A 22,111-nucleotide genomic window follows, 5' to 3' on the forward strand; every position below is an offset into this window, starting at 1 on the left:
GTGTGTTCTGAAAGAATAGCAGGTCATCTAAAATCTGATAATTTGTTTACTGATGCCTGTAAATGAACTATTTTGGGTTATGTAGTTTTGAAGAAACCAAAGGGTTGTTTTTGGATGAGCTGAGAAAGCCCTTTCTATGAATAATTTAAAACTTAAAGCTCTAACCAAAAGTATTGACAAATTATAATTGCATTACGTTTGGAATACAATGCAATAGGGTTTTTTAAACCTTATTTTAAAAATACTTTATTGCTAAAAAAGGCTGTGATCATTTGAGCTTTCAGTGAGTTGTAGTCTTTTTGCTGTAGTCCTCACTTCTAGCTATTTTGAAGTGTATAATACGTAACTGTTAAGTAGTCATCTTACTCTACTGTTGAACATTAGAACTTATTCCCTTTTTTTGAGACCCTGCCTGGCTAACACAAGGAAACTCTGTCTCTACCAAAAAATATAAAAATTAGGCAAGTGTGGTGGTGCGCATCTATAGTCCCAGCTACTCGAGAGGCTAAGGCAGGAGAATTGCTTGGACCCAAGAGGCGGAGGTTGCAGTGAGCCGAGATCTCCTCACTGCACTCCAGCCTGGGCAAGTGAGCAAGACTCTGTCTCAGAAAAAATACAACATACAAAAAAAATACAAAAATTATCCAGGCGTAATTAAATGCAGGGTCTTACTTTGTCACCCAGGCTGGAGTGCAGTGGCACCATCTCAGCTAACTGCAACCTCCACCTCCTGGGCTCAAACAGTCCTCCCACTTACTCTCCTGAGTAGCTGGGACTACAGGTGCACGCCACCATGCCCAGCTAATTTTTGTATTTTTGGTAGACATGGGGTTTTACCATGTTGGCCAGGCTGGTCTCAAACTCCTGGCCTCAAGTGATCCACCTGCGTAATCCTCCCAAAGTGGTAGGATTACAGGCATGAGCCACCGAGCCTGGCCTAGAATTTATTCCTTCTCTCTGTGTTTTAACCTATCCACCAATCTCTCTTTATTCCCCACCCTCTATACCCATCACCTTCTCTGCCTCTGGTAATTATCATTCCACTCTCTACCTGCATGAGATAACCTTTTTAGCTCCCACATGAGTGAGTACGTGTAATATTTATCTTTCTGTGTCTGGTTTATTTTATTTAACACTATGTCTTCCAAGTCCATTCATGTTGCTCCATAGGACATGATTTCATTCTTTCATGGCTGAGTAGTATTCCAACGTGTAAATATATCACTTTTTAAAATCCATTCATCTGTTGATGAACACTTAGGTTGATTCTCTATATTTGTGAATATTGTGAATAGTGCTTCATTTCAAAATAGCTAGAAGTGAGGACTTGAAAAGTTCCCAACATGTAGAAATGATAAATGCTTATGGTGACGTATATCCTAAATACCTCAACTTGATAATTATATATTCTCTGCATGTAACAAAGTACCACATGTACCCCATAAATGTGTTTAAATATTATGTATCAGTAAAAAGTTAAAAATTAAAAAAAAATAGAAATTGCCACAGCCACTCCAACTTGGCAATCATGAAGCACTATTGGTTTCCTTTTCTTTGTATAAATATCCACTAACGGGATTGCTGGATCATATGGTAATTAATTTTTTGTTTTTGATAAATCTCCGTACTGTTTTCCAAAATGGCTGTACCAGTTTATATTCCCACCAATAGTGTATGAGAGTTCCCTTTTCCCTGTATCTTCACCAGCATCTGTTTAATTTGCTTAATTAATTAAATGCAGTGTCATGATCATAACTCACTGCAGTCTTGAACTCCTGGGTTCAGGCAGTCTTCCTGTTTCAGCCACCTCAGTAGTTGGGATTACAGGCTATTTTTTGTCTTTTTGATAATAGCCGTTCTAACTGGGGTAAGATGATATCTCATTGTGGTTTTCATTTGTATTTTATTGATGTTTAGTGATGAGCATTTTTTGTGTACCTTTTGGCCATTTGTATATTGTCTTTTTAGATCCTTTGTCTACTGTTTTTTTTCTCTTAAGAGACAGTGTCTCACTCTGTTGCCCAGGCTGGAGTGCAGTGGCGTGATCATAACTTACTGCAACCTTGAAATTCTGGGCTCAGGTGATACTTCCACCTCAGCCTCCTGAGCAGCTGGGACTATAGGCATGAGCCCCACCATGCCTGGCTAATCTAAAGAAAAAAAAATTTTTTTTTTTTTAAGAGATGGGGTCTTGCAGTGTTGCCCAGGTTGGTCTGGAACTCCTGGCCTCAAGCTGTCCTCCTACCTCAGCATCCCAAATCTGAGGGATTACAGGTGTGAGCTACTATGCCCAGCTGTTTGCCTACTTTTTAATGGGATTATTTATATTTTGGCTGTTGAGTTCTTTAGATTCCTTATATTGTCTGGATATTAGTCCCTTTTCAGATGAATATCATCCTGCAAATTTCTTAGGTGATACTTCCTTAATGCTGAGGCTAAATTGGAGACCATATTTTTAAATCCCAGGGATTCAGGCCAGGTATGGTGGCTCACACCTGTAATCCCAGCACTTTGGGAGGCCAAGGTGGGCAGATCACTTGACATTAGTAGTTCGAGAGCAGCCTGGACAGCATGGTAAAACTCCATCTCTAATAAAAATACAAAAATTAGCTGGGCATGGTGGTGTGTGCCTGTAGTTCCGGCTACAGGCTCACATCCAGCTCAGCTGGATGCTGAGGCACGAGAATTGGGGGAAGTGGAGGCTGCAGTGAGCCAAGATTGTACCACTGCACTCTAGCCTGTGCGACAGAGCGATGCTGTGTCTCAAATAAAAAAATCCCAGGGATTCAGTATTATTCTAGGTAAAGTTCCTTGTCATATGCCACATAGTATATTGGTAAAAACCAAGTATAATTCTGTGTTCCACAAGCTGAAACTGCTTAGTGTTTTTTATATTTAGGATCAGGTTTCTGTAAAGCAAGTTTCAAACTTATATTGTCAAAGATAGAAAGATGGCAACGAAGAGTGTTGGCACGTACGCCTCTACTAATTTATTAGGTCTTAAACCCTGAAGTACACACCTTGGGAAGGAAAAGAAAATAGACGGTAACAAAAAGAAAGAATAAAATGACTTCACTGACCCCTAAATTTTACTGTGTCTCACCAGAGAGGGCGGTCACAGTATAAGACCAGCGTTACGTGTGTGATTAGTCCTTACCACCCTGTTCTGGTTAAAATATCATTGCTCTGATATTCCTTTGTTCTTAAGGTTTTAGGAATACATAGTAACCCAGCTTCCCCTCTTACCAGGGAGAGGGTTTTCTTTCCTAGGGTATTTAATCTCTCAGATTCTTCTGCTGGCATTAATGGGTGTCTTAGAGAAATCGTCAAATCTTCATGACTGAAATCCCACTACTGACTACACTGTTGAATCCTTTACTTTTACCCTTTGACAGTAGGAATTTAGTCACAGTATGTATTTGGATTGGTTGTTTAGAGACATGTTTAAGGATTACAAGCTGATCCGTGTCATAAATCAGACAGGTTTATTGTTATAAAAACACATTATAGGGGGACTGGGCACGGTGGCTCACACCTGTAATCCCAGCACTTTTGGAGGCCGAGGCGAGCAGATCATGAGGTCAGGAGTTCGAGACCAGCCTGGCCATCATAGTGAAACCCTGTCTCTACTCAAAATACAAAAAAATTAGCTGGGTGTGGTGGCATGCACCTGTAGTCCCAGCTACTTGGAGGCCAAGGCAGAGAATCGCTTGAACCTGGGAGGCGGAGGTTGCTGTGAGTCGAGATCATGCCATTTTACTCCGGCCTGGGTGACAGAGTGAGACTCTGTCTCAAAAACAAAAAAACAAAAAAGACACCACACATTATAGGGGATAACCAGTGAATTGGAGATTGAGTATCTGTTAGGATGGGTACTGTTATTACTTTGAGGAAAAAGTTGATATGTTTACCTTGGTATTTAGGCTAATAAACCCCAAATAAATAAAAGTTAACAGACCATGTAAAATCACCATAGTTTTTCTTAATCACAAGTATGCTAGATAAATTTTGCAGGGGGTATGGTGTTTTATTTGACCTGTTCTTCCTGTTCTTACTGGGACTGTATGGTGGCTGTTCATATAATTTTCTCATCGGTATATATACCGGTGAATAGGAACAGAATGCAAACAATCAAAAACATAGTCCATTTAAACTATCTGGGCGACAAAATGGGCACTTAATTTTACTGTCAAAATCTATTACGTTCACTTTATATAAAAGCAGCTATGTAGGCAAACTACCTACCTATTTTTTATTTGTTTTGATTTTTGTTCTTAGCTTGATCAGTTGGCCCTGCTGGATAGTAAGTTGTCGTAAGTGTGGAGCAGAGTTTGCATTCAAGCTGAAGCCACTTGAAAAATCATTCCTATAGAGTATATCTTTCATAAGCTTTTTTGCTAGTGGAGTGTAATTGAGGATTTTTGCGAAGGATTTGGGTTGAAGCGGAATTATTAGAATGTCAGGTAAGTATGTTTACCAGCAGGCCCTTTGACAGCTTGGGTGAAAGAGGGGCTGTTGGCTGCTGGCTGCTGGCAGTTCTGCTGAGATTTTTTTAAGGACTTTCCTGAAGCTTAGCTTCAGAGTTGTAAAAAGCAACTGCAAGGAGTGGGGCTTGTCTTGGGATCTGCCAGGTATGTGATGATCATAGGGGAAGGAGCAACTGTGTTATATCTTAACAATTCTATTCTTCTCACCAGTATCCTGAAGAGAGGAAAGAGAAAAGCAGAGAGAAGTTTTCCACTTCATAGAGATAATGTGAAAATTGCTATGATTCTGACATTATTTTTTGTAGTGTACCTCAGTGTATTTCTTTCTCTCCCCTTCCTTCCTTCCTTCCTTCCACCTCAGTGTATTTCTTTCTCTCCCCTTCCTTCCTTTCCTTCCTTTCTTTCCTTCCTTCCTTCCTTCCTTCCTACCTTCCTACCTACCTTCCATCCTTCCATCCTTCCATCCTTCCATCCCTCCTTGCAGGAGTCTGTGTTGCCTTGGCTAGTATCAAACTCATGAACTCAAGCAGTTCTATATCAATGTATTTAAAAAATAATTTCAGGCCAAGTACAGTGGCTTATGCCTGTAATCCTAGCACTTTGGGAGGCTGAGGTGAGAGGATCACTTGAGCTCAGGAGTTCAAGATCAGACTGGACAATGTAGCAGGCTTTTTTTGTTTAAAAAAAAAAAATTCGCCCAGCATGATGGTGTGCATCTGTAGTCCCAGAAACTCAGGAGGCTGAGGTGGTAGGATGGCTTGAGTCTGGGAAGTTGAGGCTGCTGTGAGCTGTGATTGTGCCACTACACTCCAGCCTTCAGATATTTTAAACTTTTCAGACATTAGGCCTTTATTTACTATCATATCTTTCCCCATCTTTTATTTATTTGTATTTCTAGATATTTATATATATGAATGAAGTAAATAAGCCCATATTATTTTTTTGGTCTTGACATAATTTAGGAGTTCCAAAGCAATATAAAATTTCGTGTGGCTCACCATTTTTATTTACTGTATTTTTATTTATTTATTTTTGAGACAGGGTCTTGTCTTGTTACCCAGGCTGGTGTGCAGTGGTGTGATCTTGGCTCAGTGCACTCTCCACCTCCCAGGCTCAAGCCTCTTCCCACCTCAGTGTCCCTAGTAGCTGGGACTACAGGCACACGCTACTATGCCCAGCTAATTTTTGTAGAGAGAGGGTTTTGCCATGTTTCCCAGGCTAGTCTCAAACTCTTGAGCTCAAACAACCTGCCCACCTCGAACTCCCAAAGTGCTTAGATTACAGGCATGAGTCACAGCGTCTGGCCTGCTATTTCATTTAACTTTGTTTTGAATGTGCTTTATGCAGAAAAAGATTAATATACTTAATGGACTTGACATAGATCCACCTTTTTTTCTTTGCTGTAATTGAGTGTGTTTATATATTAGAAATGACACTCGCAGGGTGTGGTGGCTTACGCCTGTAATCCTAGCACTTTGGGAGGCCAAGGTGGGCAGATCACGAGGTCAGGAGATTGAGACCACTCTGGCTAACATGGTGAAACCCCGTCTCTAGTAAAAAAAAAATAGAAAAAAAGATTAGCTGGCATGGTGGCGGGCGCCTGTAGTCCCAGCTACTCAGGAGGCTGAGGCAGGAGAATGGCGTGAACCTGGGAGGCGGAGCTCATAGTGACCCGAGATCACGCCACTGCACTCCAGCCTGGGCAACAGAGTGAGACTCCGTCTCAAAAAAAAAAAAAACAAAAAAACACTCAGGATTTGGATTAAAGCAGAATTATTAGAATGTCAGGATTTGGATTAAAGCGGAATTATTAGAATGTCAGCTAAGTATGTATTTGCCAGCTTTGCTTGAAGATTTGATTCCATGATATAGTTTTGTTTTGTTTTGTTTTTGAGATAGAGTCTCTGTTGCCCAGGCTGGAGTGAGTGCAGTGGCGTGATCTTGGCTCACTGCAACCTCTACCTCCCAGGTTCAAGCAATTCACCTGCCTCAGCCTCCCGAGTAGCTGGGACTATAGGAGTGTGCCACCATGCCCGGCTAATTTTTTGTGTTTTTAGTAGAGATGGGGTTTCACTGGTTACACTTATTTATTTATTTAGAGACAGAGTCTCGCTCTGTCTCCAGGCTGGAGTGCAGTGGTGCAATCTCGGCTCACTGCAACCTCCGCCTCTGGGGTTCAAGCAATTCTCCTGCCTCAGCCTCCCGAGTAGTTGGGACTATAGGCACCCGCCAGCACGTCTGGCTAATTTTTTATATTTTTAGTAGAGATGGGGTTTCATCATGTTATCCAGGATGGTCTTGATCTCCTGACCTCGTGATCCGCCTGCCTTGACCTCCTAAAGTGCTAGGATTACAGGTGTGAGCCACCGCGCCCGGCCTAGTTCCTGTACTTTTAAAACTAATTATTACATGAATACGGTCCGTATAGTACAAGTGCAAAGTAATTTTGAGCACCTACTATGTTTTACATACTTAAAAAATTTTTTTAAGGTAGAGAAGGGGCTCTTGCTCTGTTGTCCAGGGTGATCTCAAACTACTGTGGCTCAAATGATCCTCCCACGTTGACCTACCAAGGTGCTGGGATTGCAGACGTGAACCACCAGACCCAGCTTACTTTTACATTTCGAATCCTCTGTAGTACCCTCTTTGGGAGTCTCGCTGAGTCCTTGTTCCACACAGCATTTAATAAAATGTTGATTCTCAAATCAGTTACTGAACAGATAGGTTATTTCCTGTAATTATATAATGCCATTATTGTGCCTCTATATATGAGAGTTTAATCAATGAACGACTCCATATTTATGAAGTTGGGATTACAGATCAGTCCTTTTTTTTTTTTTAAAGACAGAGTCTCGCTCTGTTGCCCAGGCTGGAGCGCAGTGGTGCGATCCTGGCTCACTGCAACCTCCACCTCCCGGGTTCAAGTGATTCTCCTGCCTCAGCCTCCCGAGAAGCTGGGACTACAGAGATTGAGACCATCCTGGCTAACACAGTGAAACCCCGTCTCTACTAAAAATACAAAAAAATTATCCAGGCGTGGTGACGCACACCTGTAATCTCAGCTGCTTGGGAGACTGAGGCACAAGAATCAGTCGAACCTGGGAGGCTGAGGTTGTGGTGAGCCAAGATTACGCCACTGCACTCCAGCCTGGGTGACAGAGCAAAACTCTGTCTCAAAAAATGAAAAAACCTTGAACAGTCATTCAACAGAGATGTAGTAGAGTCCCAGGGCTTGAGGAGGAAAGGTACAGCATTTACCATAATATGGTTTATTCGCTTTGATAATCTTTGGAAACGTTGGACTTGGTTTTTGTGATTAAAAGACTCTGGATCTTTATTCTGAGCTGCTAGATTAATCTGTTCGTTCCAGATAACAATGCAGGGAAATGGTATATACACAGAAGCCAATGTTACTAGTAGAATTACTACCAGGTGAGTAGGAAACAATAATTCTATTGTCTTGCTAGAATTTATGGGGACGATGGATTAGATTTTTTAATTTTAAAAAATTTTTTGTTTGGCTGGGCGCAGTGGCTCGCGCCTGTAATCCCAGCACTTTGGGAGGCCGAGGCGGGCGGATCACGATGTCAGGAGTTCGAGACCAGCCTGGCCAAAATGGTGAAACCCCGTCTCTAATAAAAATACAAAAATCAGCCGGGCGTGGTGGCAGGCATCTGTAATCCCAGCTACTCAGGAGGCTGAGGCAGAAGAATTGCCTGAACCTGGGAGGCGGAGGTTGCAGTGAGCTGAGGTGGTGCCACTGCACTCCAGCCTGGGCGAGAGGGCGAGACTCTGTCTCAAAAAAAAAAAAAAAAAAAATTGTTTTTGTTTTTTCCAAGACTGAGTCTTACTTTGTCACCCAGGCTGGAGTGCAGTGGCGCCATCTCGGCTCACTGCAACCTCTGCCTCCCAGGTTCAAGCAATTCTCCTGCCTCAGCCTCCCTAATAGTTGGCATTACAGGCATGCGCTACCATGCCTGGCTAATTTTTGTATATATATATATATTTTTTTTAGTAGAGATAGGATTTCACCATGTTGGCCAGGTTGGTCTTGAACTGATGACCTCAAGTAATCCACCTGCCTCAGCCTCCCAAAGTGCTAGGATTACAGCCACGAGCCACTGCTCCCAGCCTAAAAAAGAAAATATTCTTTATAAAATTTACATACCATACATTTCATCCATTTAGTGTACAGTTGAATGGTTTTTAGTATATTCACCAAGTTGTGCAATCATCACCACAATCAATTTTAGAACATTTTCCACACCTCAGAAGTATACCTTACCCTTTAACTATCATTTCGCCAATTCTTTCATTCTTTCACCTCAACCCTGAGCAGCAGTAATTGCCTTTTTATTTCTGTAGGTTTTTGTGTTCTGGACATTTCCTGTAAATGGAATTGTATAATACGTGGTCTTTTGTAACTGCTTCTTTCTCTTAGATAATGTTTTGGGTTCCCCATCGCCTTTACCCTGAAGGGCTTAACTTAACGTTTTAAACATTCATCCATGTTGTAGTATGTATCAGTACTTCATTCCTTTTTATGGCAATATAATATAATGTTGTATGAATATACTGCATTTTTTTTTTAGTTCAAGGTTTTAAGTCCTGAGAATAGTTTCCTTGTTTTGTAGCTTGTTTAATTTTGGCCTGTATTCTTGCCAAAAGCTGTAGACTGAAAGTTTTCTTCTTAGAGCTAATTAGCTGAATTTCTTACATTCTTGTAAGTCACAGTAATACCTCTGTGTGAAGTCTTACTTTTGCCTTCTTAAAAAAAAATTTATTAAAAAAATTTATTGTAGAGGTGGCGTCTCGCTTTGTTGCCCAGGCTGGTTTTGAACTCCTGGCCTCAAGCGATCCTCCTGCCTTGGCCTCCAAAAGTGCTGGGATTACAGGTGTGAGCCACCATGTCAGGCCTCAATTTGTTGTATAAACATATACCCACAAGCGCAATTTCATGATCATATGGTCAATCGTATTTTTTGAGGAACTGCCATACTCTTACCCATAGCAGCTGTACTATTTTACTTTTTTTTTTGAGATGGAGTCTTGCTCAGTTGTCCAGGCTGGAGTGCAGCGTTGTGATCTCGGCTCACTGCAAGCTCTGCCTCCCGGGTTCACGCCATTCTGCCTCAGCCTCTCGAGTAGCTGGGACTACAGGCGCCCGCCACTGTGCCCGGCTAATTTTTCTTTTTTTTGTATTTTTAGTAGAGATGGGATTTCACCGTGTTAGCCAGGATGGTCTCAATCTCCTGACCTTGTGATCCATCTGTCTCGGCCTCCCAAAGTGCTGGGATTACAGGCATGAGCCACTGCACCCAGCCCCATTTTACGTTTTTACCAGCAGTGCACAATGGTGTGCTCCACATCTTCGTCAACACTTTTTTTTTTTTTTTGAGATAGAGCCTCACTCTGTCACCCAGGCTGGAGTGCAGTGGCGCGATCTCGGCTCACTGCAACCTCCGCCTCCCGGGTTCCAGCATTTCTCCTGCCTCAGCCTCCCAGGTAGCTGGGACTACTGGCGCGTGCCACCTCACCTGGCTAATTTTTGCATTTTTTTAGTAGAGACGGGGTTTCACCATATTGGCCAGGCTGTTCTCAAACTCCTAACCTCGTGATCTGCCTGCCTCGGCCTCCCAAAGTGCTGGGATTACAGGCGTGAGCCACCGTGCCCGGCCGTCAACACTTGTTATTTTCTGTTTTTTTTTTACTTTAATTTTGGTAGTAGTCATCCAAATGAATATGGGATTGTATTTTATTGTGGTTTGATTTGGATTTCCCTAATGATCAGCAATACTGAGTATCTTTTAATGTGTTTATTGGTCATTTGTATATCTTCTTAGGAGAAATCCATATTCAAGTCCATTGCCCACCACCCGCCACCCGCCTTTTTTTTAGTCTCACACTGTTAACCAGGCTGGAGAACAGTGGCACAACTTAGGAACTGTAGCCTCCGCCCCCTGGGTTCAAGCAGTTCTCCTGCCTCAGCCTCCCGAGTACCTGGGACTACAGGCATGCGCCTGATTTTTGTATTTTTATTAGAGATGGGGTTTCGCCATGTTGGCCAGGTTGGTTTTGAACTCCTGACCTCAGGTGATCCTCCTGCCTTGGCCTCTGAAAGTGCTGGGATTACAGGCATGAGCCACCGGTCCTGGCCGTTGCCCATTTTGAATTGAGTATTTTGTTGTCGAGTTTTAGGAGTTCTTTGTATGTTCCAGATGTTACTCTGTGATCAGATATATAATTTATAAATATTTTCTTCCATTCTATGGGTTGCCTTTTTACTCTATTGATACCGTGGTGTTTTTTTGTTTGTTTTTGAGAAATGGTCTCACTGTCACACTGACTAGAGTACAGTGGTGCAATCTCAGCTCACTGCAGCCTCAACTTCGCAGGCTGAAGCAATCCTCCGACTTCAGCCTTCTGAGTAGATGGGACTACAGGCATGTACCACTATGCCCCATTAATATTTGTATTTTTTGTAGAGACAAGGTTTTGCCATTTGCCCAAGCTGGTCTTGAACTCCTGAGCCGAAGCAGTCCACCTGCCTCGGTGTTCCAAAGTGCTGGGATTCCAGGCATGAGCCACCGTGCCTAGCCAATATGTGTTTTGTTACAGATTTTGTTGTTGTTGTTGAGACAGAGTCTTGCTATGTCACCCAGGCTTGCATACAGTGGTTTGATCATACCTCACTGCAACCTCCAACTCCTGGGCTCATGGATCCTCCTGCTTCAGCCTGTCAGGTAGCTAAGTTAGAGGCGCATGCCACCATGCCCATAAAAATAGTTTTGTAGAGAAGGAGTCTCCCTATGTTGCCCAGGCTGGTCTTGAACTCCTGGCTCAAGCCACCCTTCCACCTCAGCCTCCCAAATTGTTGAGATTATAGGTGTGAGCCACCATGCCTGTCCCAGAAAAGTTTTTAATTTTCATAAAGTCCATTTTGTCTATTTTTTCTTTTTTTGCCTGTAGTTTCAGTGTCATACTCAAGAAATCATTGCTAAATCCAGCGTTGTAAAGCTTTTGCTTTGTGTTTTTCTCTGAGTTTTATAATTTTAGCTCTTAAATTTAGGCCTTTGCTCTTCAGTTTGGGATTTTAATGAAGAGAATGTGGAAAGGTGCTAGTCATAATTTTCTCTTCTTGCTTGCTTGTTCTCATGCTTGCTGCCATTTTGGTCTTTGATCAAAGACCTAGTATTTAAAATGATATTTAACAGTGCCTTCAGCTTACTTTGCATTTTCCTCTTTCTGGTTCTCATTTCATTTTATAGTAGTGGGTTATAATTCCATGGTGTTAGCCCTTTCTGATTTTAAAAGATGCAGACTATTTTATAATACAACCTCCCTGTGTTTAGCTGTCAAATACCACAAATATAATACAAGGAGAATTTAATTCTTTGCTAGCCTTAGAAGTCACTAACTGAGTATAGGTAGTTGTATCAGCAGGGATCAGTAAATTGGATGCCCTGGATTGGAATGTTGGTGCCATTAGGAACAATGATAATATTGTGTGGGTAGTGAGTATAGGATGAAGAAGGAAGTGTAATTGTGTAGGACGTAAGTATTATTTTATACTATAATTGTGTGTTTTTTTAAAGGATTTGGACGTAGCAGAGGGAGAGGGGCAGGAAGGTTCTCAACCCAAGGCATGGGGTAAGTGATAGCCATCCTATTTTTATAATTATTTACTTCCCTAGTTTTTATTCTGCAGTTGCTTCTAATACCCTGCATCTAATTTAGTCATCATGGTGAATCTAGTGTTTTCTATACTTAAAGAGATTTACAAATAAGAAAAATAATATGAATAAAATTGATTTTTTAAATAGGCATTAGAGCAGGGTTTCTAGCCTTGGCATTATTGAGATTGTGTATTGGATAATACTTCCATGGGGTGGTAGGATCTCCTGTATATTGTAGGATGTTTAGCAACATCTCTCCTCTCTGTACTATTAATAAATGTCAGTAGCACTTCGCCTGAAGTTGTGACAAAATACCTATAGACGTATTTAAATGGCACTTCCTAAGAGCCATTTTAGCTAATCCAGCAATTGTCTTTGAATGCTAAGTAAATGTAATGCTTATTTATGTATGAGTGATAACTTTTTCCTGAATTGTAATAGTGAACATTGAACAGACTCAAAGGCACTAAAATCAGAGGTTTATTTCTTGTTTCTGGGTGTTTTTTTATTTTTTGTTGCTTCTAAAACATTAGCTCCCATTGGATTTTTAGAAAAAGTTTTAAAACATCCTGTGGAAGCCATACGTAGATGCAGTCAAGGAAAGGAATTGGCTCCAAGAAAAGCCCTTTGTCTCTCTCTAACTTCAGGCAGCACTCTTGGTGTTAGTGCCTTCTAGAAGTGGTGGTGCCTCGTGCAATCTGCCTTCTGCCTAAGCTCCTTTGAGGAAAAGGAGGGATGAAAACACAGAGCGCAAACTCTCAGGAGCACTTTAAGACATAGCCCTGCTCATTAGCTTTAAATTGTTTTGTGGATTTTTCTGTTTACTTCACATTCCTTTGTGAAAATTTTAAAGGTAATATTTGTTTTGGCTCATGTTAGACCTCTGAACCATGATTCAATTAAACTGGGTGTTCAGTTTATGATTTTATTGAAAAGAAATAGAGGTGCTGAACAAAATGTTTTCTTCTTTATCTAATGTTTCTGTAAAGGAGCATATAAATCTAAGCTGTAAAAGATTCAAAGCCAAACTTGGATTCTGACTTGGGAAGAAAATACCTGTTGCCTATTTATGCCTTATTTTTCAGCAGGACTCTCATAAGAGCTCTTATTTTGCCTTGAAAGATTATACGTCTCCTTGTCTGCTTTAGGATGCTGAGGACCGTGTTTTAGGAAAATAAGGCTATTATACCAGAATGTGTGGAAGGTCCCTAGGCAACTTCTGGTTTTCACATCTGCATCTCCATGGCTGGCAGAATTAGTTATATTTAAATAGGGGAAGGAGAGGTGACGTCTTTTACAGTGGCTGTGAGAAGGCACTGGGCTTGTTTGGTGGAAGATCATGTATGGTTAATATTTTGGCTTAGGTGCTTGCTTCTTTTGCCTTTATTATTTCTTTATTTCAAACCCCAGGACATTTAATCCTGCAGACTATTCAGGTTCTACATCTACAGATGTGTGTGGGACAAAGCTAGTAGTTTGGGAAGCTGCTCAGAATGGTGCAGATGAGGGAACTGGTAAGTGTTCTGTTTTTGCCAGAGATGAGTTTTAAATGTTTGAGCTATTAAGAGTTTTATGTTCTCATACAAAGATGAAGTCTAAATGTGCTGATGGAAAAGAATGAAAAACAGGCTACTGTCTTACCTCTGAAACTATTCTTAGTTGGTTCTTACCACCAAAGTCTGTCACATACAAATCTCATGATGACAAGGAATTTGATTTTCCCTTCTGCAAGCTAAGAAAGAGGCTATATAAGGTAATCGGCATAAATCAGCACAAACCCACACTCTGATCAAAGTATGTCACAGATACATAGAATTTCTGAGGAGAAGATTTTTTACTGGAAGTACTTCCCATTTCTAATGGTGGATTCTTTGGCCAAATAATGTATGATAATGTGGTAGATGATAGATGGGTTTGTAGCAACGTTGCCTCTGCAGGTTTTTCCGTATCATGCTGTTTCTGGATTATTTATTTTCTGAAATTCTTGGGGTAAATATTGGTTGTTTATTTATATAGAGTTCTTTGTACAGTAATTATTGAGATTATATTTATAGATACATAATTTAGCCGGGCGCGGTGGCTCACACCTGTAATCCCAGCACTTTGGGAGGCCGAGGCAGATGGATCACTTGAGGTCAGGAGTTTGAGACCAGCCTGGCCAACATGGTGAAACCCTGTCTCTACAAAAATACAAAAAATTAGCCAGGCATGGTGGCACATGCCTGTAATCCCAGCTACTCGGGAGGCTGAGACAGGAGAATCGCTTGAACCCAGGAGGTGGAGGTTGCAATGAGCTGAGATTGTGCCATTGCACTCCAGCCTGGGCAATAGAGCGAGACTTCATCTCAAACAACAACAAAAACAAAAAACAAAAACATAATTTAACACAATGAAATATAACCTAGACTTAGAATATAGCTCAATAAATCATCAAGGCCAGGTGCAGTGGTTCATGCCTGTAATCTCAGCATTTAGGTGGCTGAGGTGGGAGGATCACTTGAGCCAGGGTTTGAGACGAGCCTGGTTAACATAGTAAGACCTCATCTATACTAAGAAAACTTAAAAAATTAGCATGGCATGGTGGTGTGCACCTGTGGTCCCAGCTGCTTGGGAGGCTGAAGTGGGGAGCGTCACTTGAGTCTGGCAGGTTGAGGATGCAGTGAGCTATGATTGTGCCACTGCACTCCAACCTGGGCAACAGAGCAAGGCTGTGTCTGAAAAAAAAAAAATAATGCACACAAGCATCCATATAACATCAACTCTAGCCAAAAAGTAAGAAAGTACCGCCAGAAGCACAACTAATCAACTGTAAATAGAGAAACTGTAAAGAGGGTCAACAAAATTTATAAGTTGTTATTTGAAAACACTAGTAAAATTGTTAAGCTTCTTATGAGATCATCAGGGGAAGGTGAAGAATGTGAATAATTGGTTCCAGGAAGGAGAAAAGGAATATTGATATGGGTCATATAGATATTAGGAGATTATAAGATAACTTGGCTTGAGCTCAGGAGTTTGAGACCAGCCTGGGCAACATGGTGAAACTCCGTCCCTGCAAAAAAAATAAAAAAATTAGCCGGGCGTAGTAGCATATGCCTGTGGTCTCAGGCATGTGCTACTTGGGATGCTGAGGTGGGAGGATCACTTGAACCTAGGAGGCATAGGTTTCAGTGAGCTGAGATTGTGCCACTGCACTTTAGCCTGGGTGACAGAGTGGGACTCTGTCTCAAAAAAAAAAAAAAAAAAAAGAATTATACGTGGTATTTAAGTTTGCTTAACTGTTTTTTTTTGGGGTGGGGGGGTGTTTGAGGTGGAGTCTCTGTCACCCAGGCTGGAGTGCAATGGCACGATCTTGGCTCACTGCAACCTCCACCTCACAGGTTCAAGCGATTCTTCTGCCTCAGTGTCCTGAGTAGCTGGAATTACAGGTGTCCGGCACCCTGCCTGGCTAACTTTTTTGTATTTTTAGTAGGCAGGGTTTCACCATGTTGCAGGCTGGTCTTGAACTCCTGACCTCAAATGATCCACTCACCTTGGCCTCCCAAAGTGATGGGATTATAGGTGTAAGCCACCGTGCCCCACCTTCTTTTTTTTCTTTCTTTTTTTAAAGAGAGAACATCTCACTCTGTTGTCCAGGCTGGAGTGCAGTAGTGTGATCATAGCTCACTGTAGCCTTGAACCATTGGGTTCAAGCCATCCCACCTTAACCTCACTAGTACTTACTGCTGGAACTATGGCACACACCACTGCACTGGGTGAATTTTAAAGTTTTTTGTAGAGATAAGATTTTGCATTGTTGCGGAGGCTGGTCTTGAACTCCTGGCTTCAAAGATCCTCCCATCCAGCCAGTGCTAGGATTACTGACATGAGCCACCATGCCCAGCTTAGTTTAACTTCTAAAAAACAAGTCAAATCAACTCCTAGATGCATACCCAAAAGAAAGGAAAATATAGGTTCACATAAAATCTTGTACAAAAAGATTGATAGCAACATAATTCATAATTGTAAAAAAGTAGAAACAACCCATACTTCCTATTGAACAGGTCTGTCTGGGGGGAAAAACCTCAAATGTTATCAATGGATGAATGTATAAGCAAAATATAGAATATACATAGAATGGAATAATGTTCAGCCATAAAAAGGAATTAAGGTACATGCTACAACATGGATGAACCTTGAAAATAGTATGCAGAGTCACAGAAAAACCACATATATTGTATTTTATGATTTTATTTATCTGAAATGTCTAAGGCAAATTTATAGGGACAGAAATTAGCTTGGTGGTTGCCTAGGGCTAGAACTATTTGGGAAAAGTGGTGACTACAAATGAGTATGGAGTTTGTTTTTGGAGTGATGAAAATGTTCTAGAATTAGAGGTGATGGTTGCACAAATTGTGAATATACTAAAAATTATTCAGCCGTCTGTTGTAAAAGGATAGATTTCATGTTATGTGTATTATATATAAAAATGTAGAAATTAGTATTATCCATTTAACAAAATTAAGGAGAAAAATCCATATGATTATTTCAATAAGGAAAAGCGTTCAGTATTCTTTCATAATTAAAACAAACAAACAGTGTTTCTGAGTGGCATGTGGGATTTGAGTCTGATAATGGCCCTTGATTCCATCAACGTGGAGACTTTGTACCACATCCCATTAGTGCTCGAATGTCCCAACCTGAAGCTGAAGAAGCCGACCAGGCTGCACATGCCCTTGGCCATGACTATGTATGCTCTGGTGGTGGTGTCTTGCTTCCTCATCACCAGAGGAATAATTTATGATGTTATTGTTGAACCTCAAAGTGTTGGCTCTGTGACCGATGAACATGGGCATCAGAGGCCAGTAGCTTTCTTGGTGTACAGAGTAAATGGACAGTATATTATGGAAGGACTTGCATCCAGCTTCCTGTTTACAATGGAAGGTTTAGGTTTCATAATCCTGTACCAGTCGAATGCACCAAATATCCCAAAACCCAGTAGATTTCTTCTTCTATTCACTGGATTTGTCTGTGTCTTGTTGAGTTTTTTTTATGGCTGGAGTATTCATGAGAATGTAACTGCCAGGCAATCTGATAGGTTAGAGTGCCTTTTGAGAAGAAATCAATGGATACTGGATTTGTTCCTGTCAATGAAGTTTTAAAAGCTGTACCAATGCGCTATTGTGAAATGTGGAACAGAATGAAGAGCAGCAGTAAAGAAATATGTAGTGAAAACACTGGAAGTGTAGCTTGGAGTAAAATTTCTTCTTGGTATCAAAGAGACAAGTTTATCATAGTATTTTTTTTCCTGTTGACCTATTGACATCAATGATGTTGAGTGACATTTTCTTCTTAGTTTTTCATTCTTTAAAGAAAATATACTCCAGTTTACAAATATAATATTGAATAAGTGATTATTTTTTACAGCCCCTTTAACTTTTTTTTGGAGATGACATTTCTGATTTTCAGAAATTAATACAAAATCTGGAAGCAAGATTCCATAAGTGTAGAATTCTAGATGGCTAATCAGCTTTACCTGTGGTGCTTTGCCTTTTAATAGGTAGTGTGATGATACATTATTTCAGATATGTATTTATGACTGTTTCCTGAACAATAAGATCTATGAAAGGAGCAGAAATAAGTAATTTTTCTAGTTAAAAACAAACAAAACCCTGGCAGTCAGGAATACAAGGAATTTCCTTAATCAGATAAGGAATATCTGTAAACTTACAGCAGGTGTTACAGTCAATGGTGATATATTGAATGGTTTTCCTCTGGAACAAGATAAAAACACATGCGGTTACTGCTTCCATTCACACTGTACTGGAGGTCCTAGCCAGTGCAATAAAGAAAAAATAAGTAAGTCATAAGGATTGGAAAGGGAGAATAAACCGTTGTTTTTTGTGCTTGTGTAAAAGAATCTATAGACAAATTATTGGAGAGTTTCACAAGCACAAGATGCAAGACACAAGTTTCATGAAGGCATGTATTTCTATAAATCATCAACAAACAGAAAATGGAAAAAAATTGCTAGTAGCTTCAGAAAACACCAGATGCCTAGGAATAAGTCTAATGATATGTAAGATATGTAAGATTAGAAAAAAATATAAAACAGTATTGAGAGAAAAAGAAGACAATAAATAGAGGGATATATCACTTTAATATATTTTAGTCTCACTGTTGTGACATTTAGTTTTTACTGACTCAGTCTTTGAATTTATTAATCCACGGTAGTCCGTCTCAGGTAAATTTTCCCCACTGATTTTTTTAAAAAATCAGATTTTTTGATGTAGTTTTTATATATATACACTTATATTCTCCCCTTTTTAGAGGTACAGAGGATGAATTCTAACAAATGCATATAGAATTATAACCATCATTAAAATATAATTATGGTACTTCTTTACTAGCAGTGAACAATTGCAAACAAAGAATGAGAAAAACAGTACTTTTTTTAGTAGTACCAAAAAAACAAGAAATAGTTATTTCTGACTACGTATATGCAAGATTTGTATGTTAATATTATGCAACATGTTCCAGAGGAACATGAAGATCAAAGAAGACCCTCATAAAAGGGAACATATTCAGTGTTCATGAATTGGAAGACTCAATATCTTTGAAATGTCATTTCTCTCCAAATTGATCGATAGCTTCAGCACAATTCCAATCAAAATCTTAGCAGATTTTTGACAACTTGATTCTTTTTTTTATTTTTATTTTTTTCGAGATGGAGTCTCACTCTGTCACCCAGGCTGGAGTGCAGTGTTGCGATCTCAACTCATTGCAACCTCCACCTCCCGGATGAGTGATCTCCTACCTCAGCCTCCCGAGTAGCTAGGATTACAGGTGTGCGCCACCATGCTCAGCTAATTTTTTTTTTTTTTTTTTTTTTTTTGTAGTTTTAGTAGAGACAGGGCTTCACCATGTTGGGCAGGTAAGTATTGAACTCCTGGCCTCAAGTGATCTGCCCACCTCAGCCTCCCAAAGTGGTGAGATTACAGTTGTGAGCTATTGTGCCTGGCCTTGACAACTTGTCTCTAAAATTTTTATATAATATTAAAGGGACTAAAGTAGCCTAAACAATTTTGAAAAGAAAAAAAAGTTCCAAGACCCACACTCCCTGATTTTTTATTTTATTTTTTTGAGATGGAGTCTGGCTTCGTCACTCAGGCTGGAGTGCAGTGGCACGATCTCTGCTCACTGCAAGCTCTGCCTCCCGGGTTCACGCCATTCTCCTGCCTCAGCCTCCCAAGTAGCTGGGACTACAGGCACCCACCACCACACCTGGCTAATTTTTTTTGTATTTTTAGTAGAGACGGGGCTTCACTGTGTTAGCCAGGATGGTCTCCATCTCCTGACCTTGTGATCCACCCGCCTCGGCCTCTCAGAGTGCTGGGATTACAGGTGTGAGCCACCGCACCCAGCCGACACTCCCTGATTTTAAGAACTGCTCTAACACTATAGTAAGCAAGACACATAATAGCATAGTAGTTTAGAAATAAACACATATACATATGGCTAATTGTTTTTTGTCAAAAATTATGAGGCAATTCAGTGCCGTACGTTATACTGTATACAAAAATTACCCTCCAAGTTTACACTTAAACATGAAACCTAAAAGTAAAACTTACAAAGAAGATATAGTGGCAAATCCTAGTGACTTTAGTTTAGGCAAAGATTTCTTATATAGAATCCAATAAGCCTGAGTCGTAAAAGAGAAAATTGACAAAGTACATTTTATCAAAAATTGTGAAATTCTTCTGAAGAGAAAAATGATAGAATGAGACGTAGTCTTGGAGAAAATGTTTATATAAAATCCATATTTGATAAGGACTTATATACAAAATAAATAAAGAACTCTCACAATTCAGTAATAAGAAAACAACCCCCTAAAACAAATGAGCGTTTAAAAATGGGGGAAAAAATGGAAGAAGTTCTAGAAATGGATAGTAATGATTGTACAACATTGTGAATATACTCTGTGCCACTAAATTGTACACTTGGAGAGGGTCAGAAATGGTAAATTTTGTGTAATGTCTGTTTCAACACGGAGACCGGTGAAGGATAATTTCCTGTGAATCTATAATTATTTTAACATAAAAAGTTAATTAAAAGCAAAATATTTGCATTTATAAGGGAACATGATAAATGGATAGTAAGCAAGTCCGTGAGTGTGCTCATCATTATTAGTCATTGGGGAAATACAAAGTAAAGCCACATTGAGTTACCCCCATTCACCTATTAAAATGGCTTTAAAGGAAATGAAAAATTCCAAGTGCTGGTGAGGATTGTGGAATAACAGGTACTCATATACATGCCTGGTTGGGAAAGCATACCTTTATCATACAATCTGACAGTCCCATTCTTAGATTTATATAAAAGTGGAATGAAAACACATCCAAACAAAAATCTGTATGTGATATTATAGTGCCTTTATTAATACCTCCACTGATTTTTTTTTTCTTGCTTCTTTTTTTTTAAGAGATGGGGGTCTCAATTTGTTGTCCAGGCTGGAGTGTAGTTGGTATTCACAGGCATAATCTTAGTGCACTACAACCTCGAACTCCTGGGCTCAAGTGATCCTCCTGCATCACCTTCCTGTGTAGTTGGGACTACAGCCCTGCACCACTGTGCACAGCTTCCACACAGTGTGGAAGAACTGTGCGTGGAAGCCGTGCCCGCGTCCATGGTTTTGAAGCCGAATGTTGTGCAAGTGTTGCAGCAGAATGTTGAATTAGTCAATTAGTTACTTTTTTAAATTTTCTCTTTCCTCCTCTCTTTCTTTCATCTCCTCCCACTTATTATTTAAAGTAGCAGATTTCTTGCTGAAAAGCATTTAGATAAGCAAAACCAGTTTGTTGTAGAATACAGTTAAAGGATGTCATCAGCTAATGGTGCTGGCTGTTTTTCCAGAGGCCTCACAGAATGGTATTGGCTTGTTGATAAGAGAGTTCTGAGTCCAGGACTCAGCCTTATAGGCTCAGAAACCCAACTGTTGACAGTATAATAACCACAAATCTATTCCCGATGTGAGGAACACTCAAATTAACCAAACTAGAAAGACTTGTGTATACTCAGAAGGCTAATTTATAAATTTTCTAAAAACCGGTACCTGTTGAACAGATTAGAATGCTCTCTTTGATGAGTGAGAAGGGAGCTTGGTAAACATGGGCGTGAGAATGAGAATAATTGAAGTAATTTGAGTGTCCAAGAGCCATCAAGGATAAGATTCATAACTTGATTTGCAGTGACCTGTAAGAGTATGGATTTCAATTACATTTCACTATCCTTGGGCAGTAACGCAGCATATACATAGCTTTGACAGTGACCATCTTCTCTGTGATGAATACTTTCATTCTTTTGGTATGTTTAAACCCTCAATTTTACATTGGTCCACAGAACTGGCATCAAATACTCACAACATAGCTCAGGATCTGTCAAACAAAAGTTCTTGTGGACTCAAAGGTATGAATACTTAATTTTTTAATTATTTAAATTAAGAATCTTATAAATTGCTTGCAATGTCTTTCATTTTTTATCAAAGCTAGCAAATAAAAATTTATCAGATAAATGTTTGTAAACTATACCTATTTATTTGGTAATCAGATTTGCAGTTTGCTAATGGAAATGTTTTATTGATTGACTTTCAAGGTGCCACAGAATTTTCATCATTGTTTTCCTTGTTCCTAAGTGGCCTTAACACATTCGTTAGAGGACTAACACCAAGTTAAATTGAACATAAAGCATTCATCTCAAATATATTGTTTTAAGCTGAAAATAAGGATTGTTGAAGTTTTTCCCTTATGTTTTGGGGTGTAGGTCTAATGTGGACCAAATTAAAATTTTAATATTCCAAAATATGATTAGGACCTGAGCCTCTGCCTTCTGTATTTAATGCCTAGAATTTTTTATAGTCTGTGTAGGTATGGCTAGTTCCTGCAACAACGTGGCACTTGCTTCTGATGTGGGAGT

The 22,111-nt window shown here is 40.0% G+C and overlaps 1 protein-coding gene and 1 pseudogene across 13 annotated transcripts in view; both read left to right on the forward strand.

The window, feature by feature from the left end:
• The window catches only part of UBAP2 (ubiquitin associated protein 2), a 126,460-nt gene that overhangs the window by 62,742 nt on the left and 41,607 nt on the right, over positions 1-22,111 (forward strand). For 5 of the 13 annotated variants that reach the window (XM_063650217.1, XM_063650212.1, XM_063650211.1 and 2 more), the window contains 3 exons: positions 12,083-12,137; positions 13,574-13,677; positions 21,539-21,604. The exons of 3 other annotated variants lie outside the window; for them this stretch is intronic. In XM_063650217.1, the coding sequence (XP_063506287.1) occupies positions 12,083-12,137; positions 13,574-13,677; positions 21,539-21,604 (225 nt within the window). The remainder of the gene's footprint in view (positions 1-12,082; positions 12,138-13,573; positions 13,678-21,538; positions 21,605-22,111) is intronic. 5 more of the 13 variants (XM_054502802.2, XM_054502800.2, XM_063650219.1 and 2 more) reach the window with 2 other exon arrangements.
• LOC129044682 (oligosaccharyltransferase complex subunit OSTC-like) lies at positions 13,685-17,242 on the forward strand (annotated as a pseudogene).

Source organism: Pongo pygmaeus, chromosome 13 (genome assembly GCF_028885625.2).
Source record: "Pongo pygmaeus isolate AG05252 chromosome 13, NHGRI_mPonPyg2-v2.0_pri, whole genome shotgun sequence".
Classification (NCBI taxonomy): domain Eukaryota; kingdom Metazoa; phylum Chordata; class Mammalia; order Primates; family Hominidae; genus Pongo; species Pongo pygmaeus.